We start from the raw sequence: 4,565 nt of genomic DNA, 5'->3' as shown, positions 1-4,565 counted from the left end.
TTACTTTATTTCATTTCTTTTTACCTCATTTTATTTTGTTTTAATAACCGACCTGGTTTTGCTCCTCTGATTATTTAAATCATACTTTTGTCTCTGACCTTTAAATTCTCGTTTTTCTCTTTCTTCACATTTTTTTATTTCCCATCACTCATCTCATTTCTGCTCAGCCAATCACGAGGCCCTCCTGAACCGGGAACGTCTACGTCACCCCCAGGTTAACCAATCCGGAGAGACCACCCCTGCCCGTCCTCAGCCCCCCTCCCCGTCCCCCTGTTCTCCCTCCTCTCTAACTTGGGGCTGATAGTCTCGCGCGGATGATCAGCTGTTATTATCTCACGCAACTCGCGGGCGGAAGCAGCGCGTGCGCCTGGTGCCTATCCGGGACTCGGAGCTGGACTCAGGCTGTCTGCATAGAGGACCGTGGTGGGATTAGAGCGCAGAGCGGCCCGGGATGGGCTCAGAGCGGCGTTAGTGCGCGCCCCTGCCCGCAGAGCCCGGCCCGCCCCCCGGGGGGATGTTAGCGGCGGGTCCGATGGACGGGTCCCGTCAGAGCGCCTTCCTCCTCAGCACGCCCCCCCTGGCTGCTCTGCATAGCATGACCGAGATGAAGACCCCGCTGTACCCGGCCTACCCGCTCTCCTCCGGTGGCCCCGCCTCCTCTACCTCACCGGCTACCACCTCCCCGAACCCGGGCGGCATGGCCGCAGCCTCCCCGGGCATCAAGAGCTCCACCGGCCCGTCCTCCGGGCTCGGCTCCCCGCAACAGTGCTCCTCTGCCACCCCGCACGGAATTAACGACATCCTGAACCGGCCCTGCGCCACCTCCGCCGGGGCCTCCGCCTCCTCCTCCGCGGGGATCCTGACGGGTCTGCCCAGGTTCAGCAGCCTCAGCCCGCCGCCTCCCCCCGGGCTCTACTTCAGCCCCTCCGCGGCCGCCGTGGCCGTGGCCCGGTACCCGAAGCCCCTGGCGGACCTGCCAGGCAGGACGCCCATCTTCTGGCCGGGGGTGATGCAGAGCCCCCACTGGAGGGACGCTAGGTTCGCGTGCTCGCCCCGTGAGTGGAAAACAAGTGTTAGATCCCAGAAACATGACGTACAATAAAATAATAGAACAGAATAGAAGCAGGCTATGGGCTGTGTGTACTGAATGTCTGTGTCGGCCTCTCGTTTCAGATCAGAGCTCTGTCTTATTGGACAAAGACGGCAAACGGAAGCACACGCGGCCCACGTTCTCCGGGCAGCAGATCTTCGCCCTGGAAAAAACTTTCGAACAAACGAAATATCTGGCGGGCCCCGAGAGAGCCCGGCTGGCCTACTCGCTGGGCATGACCGAGAGCCAGGTCAAGGTAACCGACACCCCTATTTCAATATGTGCTGCTGCTTACCCGTCTGCTTCCACAAACGGAACTTTCACTGTGTTTGTGGGTAAATCGCAGAGAATTCATCAATCATTATATCAGGGGTTTTTCCTTTCGCACTCTTTGTAAAGCGGGCTTGAATCCACGTTTTTCAGCTAAAATTCAGGTTTTAATTTTCCTGTCTCACAATAAAATTATTTAATTAATTTGAAGCAAAAACATTTTTTAACAATCATGTGTACGTTGTTTTAAGTTATTTATCTTGTAACTTATATCTTATTTTTAGGTTTAGGTAAGTTATTATTTTTGAGCTTTAGCTCACAATTTTAACCTTTTACATGCATCGGGTCAGAATACGTGTTTTTAATTAAATCTGAGTTCAAAAGAGGAAAATTAATTATAGAAAGAATGATGACTTAACCTGTCACAGTTTAAATCTGCCTTTATAAATAAAGTTTCTCATATTTAATAAGCTGCCGTTTAGTCGCCTGTATTGGTTTCTGTAGGAATTTAAATGTGAAAACTGGGACTGTTTCCTGTCTTAGCTTTAAATAATAAAAGCTAAATCATCCGAAATGTGAGTGGGCTTCTGTGTGTGCCGCCGCCGCAGGTGTGGTTCCAGAACCGGAGGACGAAGTGGCGGAAGAAGCACGCGGCAGAGATGGCCTCCGCCAAGAAGAAGCAGGACTCTGAGACGGAGCGGCTCAAGGGCACTTCGGACAACGAAGACGAGGACGACGAGTACAACAAGCCGCTGGACCCGAACTCCGACGACGAGAAAATCACACAGCTGCTCAAGAAACACAAGCCCGCGAGCTCCGCGCTGCTGTTGCACGCGCCCGACACGGACAGCTCCTAACCGGACCGGAAGTCCGAACTCAGCTGAAGTCACGTGAGCTTACCTGAACGACAGACTGGTTTTTACCTGCGGGCCGGAGCGGACTGTAAATATGAGTGAGTGGATAGAAATGTGAATATTTAAATTTAATGTTTTTCTACTTTTCATTTGGGTTTAACCCCCACCCCTTTCCCACCACCAACACCACCCCGCTGCGGCTCCTTGAAGGCCTCTCAGGAGGAGACCATGAACGCAGCACGTGTACAGACACAAACGGCGCAAACATTTACATTTTTTTATTATTGTTTTTTTTCTGCTCGCGCACATTTTATTTATATGTTCTGGGTTGTGAGTTGCGTCTGCGCAGTTGTGTACCCCGCAGGCTCATGTAATGCACTTTTATTGAATAAAAAAAGAACTGCAGGTGTTTGCTTTGTGTCGCTGATGCTCGGCTTCATCTGAGGCGGATTCTGGATTTCCTTTTTAAACCCGGCTGAAATCACGCAGAAAACATGGACGATTTTGTAGTTTTGGGGGGCTTTTTCTCTCCTTCGGCTGTCGGTGTTTGTGAGCAGTCACACCCGGCTGCACGCTGCTCTGTCCCGGCTTCAGTCCCGACCAGTCCGCGCTCCCGGGTAACACCACCCTCAGCGGTAACACCACCCTCGCCACCGCTCAATTAAATCCGACTTCTGTTTCCTGATCAGCGCTCAGCTGATGAATTTTAATTCTGTGATTCTAACGCAGGGTCGAGTTTTTTGTTTTTCTGGAAATATTTTATACATTTAGGATAATAATTAAAGAGCGGATATGAACGTTAATGACTTTGAATCCTGTTTTTCAGTTTTGTTTTGTTTTTTTCGTCTCCGGCATGTTTTAATGCAGCTCTGTGCTCTCTTCTTCTCAGTCTAAATTATATTTTCGCACATTTTTACACGTAAAACGCAGAACATGGGGATACATTTCAGTCAACAGGAACTCCGTTTTAAACTGCCGCTGAAAATATGAAAATAATATTTAAAAGTAGTTAAAAATAAAGTCCGAGCTGAAGCTCGGAGGATTCTTCCTGAGATTTGATCGCTGATTTCTTTTCCCCACATTCAGTTGGTTTTTCATTTTTAATGCTAAACATTAATTTAATCGTTTTAATGACTCTTTATCACGTGACTAAATTTATAAAACTTATTATTTATTTTATAATTTATAATTATTTTTATTTTTCTCTCCTCAAGGTAAAGAAACAAATGTCATTTTTCCTTTTTTGTGCTTCTGAATTTTTATTTTTGAATTAAATGTTAAACGTGAAACACACAGCAGATCTGAGGACAGACTCAGAGATCAGCTGATCCAGACGAATTATGATGAATAATAAATTCCTGTGTCAAACAGAAACAGAGAAAAACTGACGAGACACGAAAAACTGCGGTAAAAATAATAAAGCATAAGAACCGGGTTTTTTTTAAATCCCCGTCAGCTTATCACAGAGCAGCATTCATTTATTGTTAAAATTATAATTTGTGAAAGCCAAAGAGAGCGAGATCTGAACTTCCGTGTTTATAAATTTTAAATGTCTGAATCCATCGTAGCGGTCTTGAAGCTGAAATCTTTAATAATAATAATTTGATGTATTATTATTATTATTATTATTATTATGCTGTCATTGTGTCCACGGCGCTGTTGTTTCGGTGCTCCTGGCCGGCTGAACATACAGATGACTTTTTATGCACTTTTATTCTATTTACATTTTTTTAAATCGTTTTAAAGGATCGTTTTAAAATGTGTGACTTTCAGTAATTAATGAGGTGAATTAATCCATTAATTGACTCGTTGATGGAAATGGTTTAAACATTTTTCTGAGGTAGCCTATAAATTTAGAGTCCAGCTCAAGCCGTGACCTCGTGCAGCTCCAGCTGTTTGTGCTCAGCTGAGTATAAATGAATAAGCCAGACAAACGAAGAAGAAGTCCCGAAGTGATGTTTGTCTCGTTTTTCTTTGTTTTGATGAATCGGTGGCCATAAGCATCTCTCAGAGCTCCACTTCCTCTCTCCCTTTAAAACGAGCTAGAGGCCGGTGAGGACTTCATCCCGGGCTCCTCCCGCGGACTCCTCCTCACAGCTGGGCTCATCCTGGCTGAAGGATCCAGATGTTCTCTGAACATCAGCTCACTTATGTGGAGCTTCTGATTTTATTATTTGATAGTATTATTAAAGTAATGCTTGGTTACATGAACCCTTCACAGCACCAAGCATTACTTTAATAACTGATATGAATAATTACAAAAATGAAACTGATGAATAACAGAAAAAAGGACTACATTTTTAATCTATCATTTTCCAGCAGAGAAAAGTTATTAATTATTATTTTTAATG

The 4,565-nt window shown here is 45.8% G+C and overlaps 1 protein-coding gene across 1 annotated transcript; it reads left to right on the top strand.

Moving 5' to 3' along the window:
* On the top strand, nt 1-3,471 carry nkx6-1 (NK6 homeobox 1). Its single transcript, XM_086302449.1, has 3 exons — nt 1-1,055; nt 1,174-1,346; nt 1,969-3,471. Exons 1-3 carry the CDS (start codon nt 515-517, stop codon nt 2,215-2,217), a joined length of 963 nt encoding a protein of 320 aa, XP_086158575.1. The 5' UTR covers nt 1-514; the 3' UTR covers nt 2,218-3,471.
* The last annotated feature ends 1,094 nt before the right edge of the window (nt 3,472-4,565 follow it).

This window comes from Aulonocara sp. 'chitande type north' Nkhata Bay, linkage group LG7 (assembly GCF_057382095.1).
Source record: "Aulonocara sp. 'chitande type north' Nkhata Bay isolate Kocher_YH1m ecotype deep benthic linkage group LG7, A_spYH_male_GT1.1, whole genome shotgun sequence".
Lineage (NCBI taxonomy): Eukaryota > Metazoa > Chordata > Actinopteri > Cichliformes > Cichlidae > Aulonocara > Aulonocara sp. 'chitande type north' Nkhata Bay.
The sequence above is the reverse complement of the archived record's forward strand: the minus strand, read 5'-3'. Positions and strand labels throughout refer to the sequence as shown.

Bases quoted from the DNA above. Each gene is read 5' to 3' on its own strand.
- nkx6-1 (XM_086302449.1), top strand. From the start codon at position 515: ATGTTAGCGGCGGGTCCGATGGACGGGTCCCGTCAGAGCGCCTTCCTC. The intron at 1,056-1,173 runs GTGAGTGGAAAA...CTCTCGTTTCAG, and splicing joins TAGGTTCGCGTGCTCGCCCC to ATCAGAGCTCTGTCTTATTG. The intron at 1,347-1,968 runs GTAACCGACACC...CCGCCGCCGCAG, and splicing joins TGACCGAGAGCCAGGTCAAG to GTGTGGTTCCAGAACCGGAG.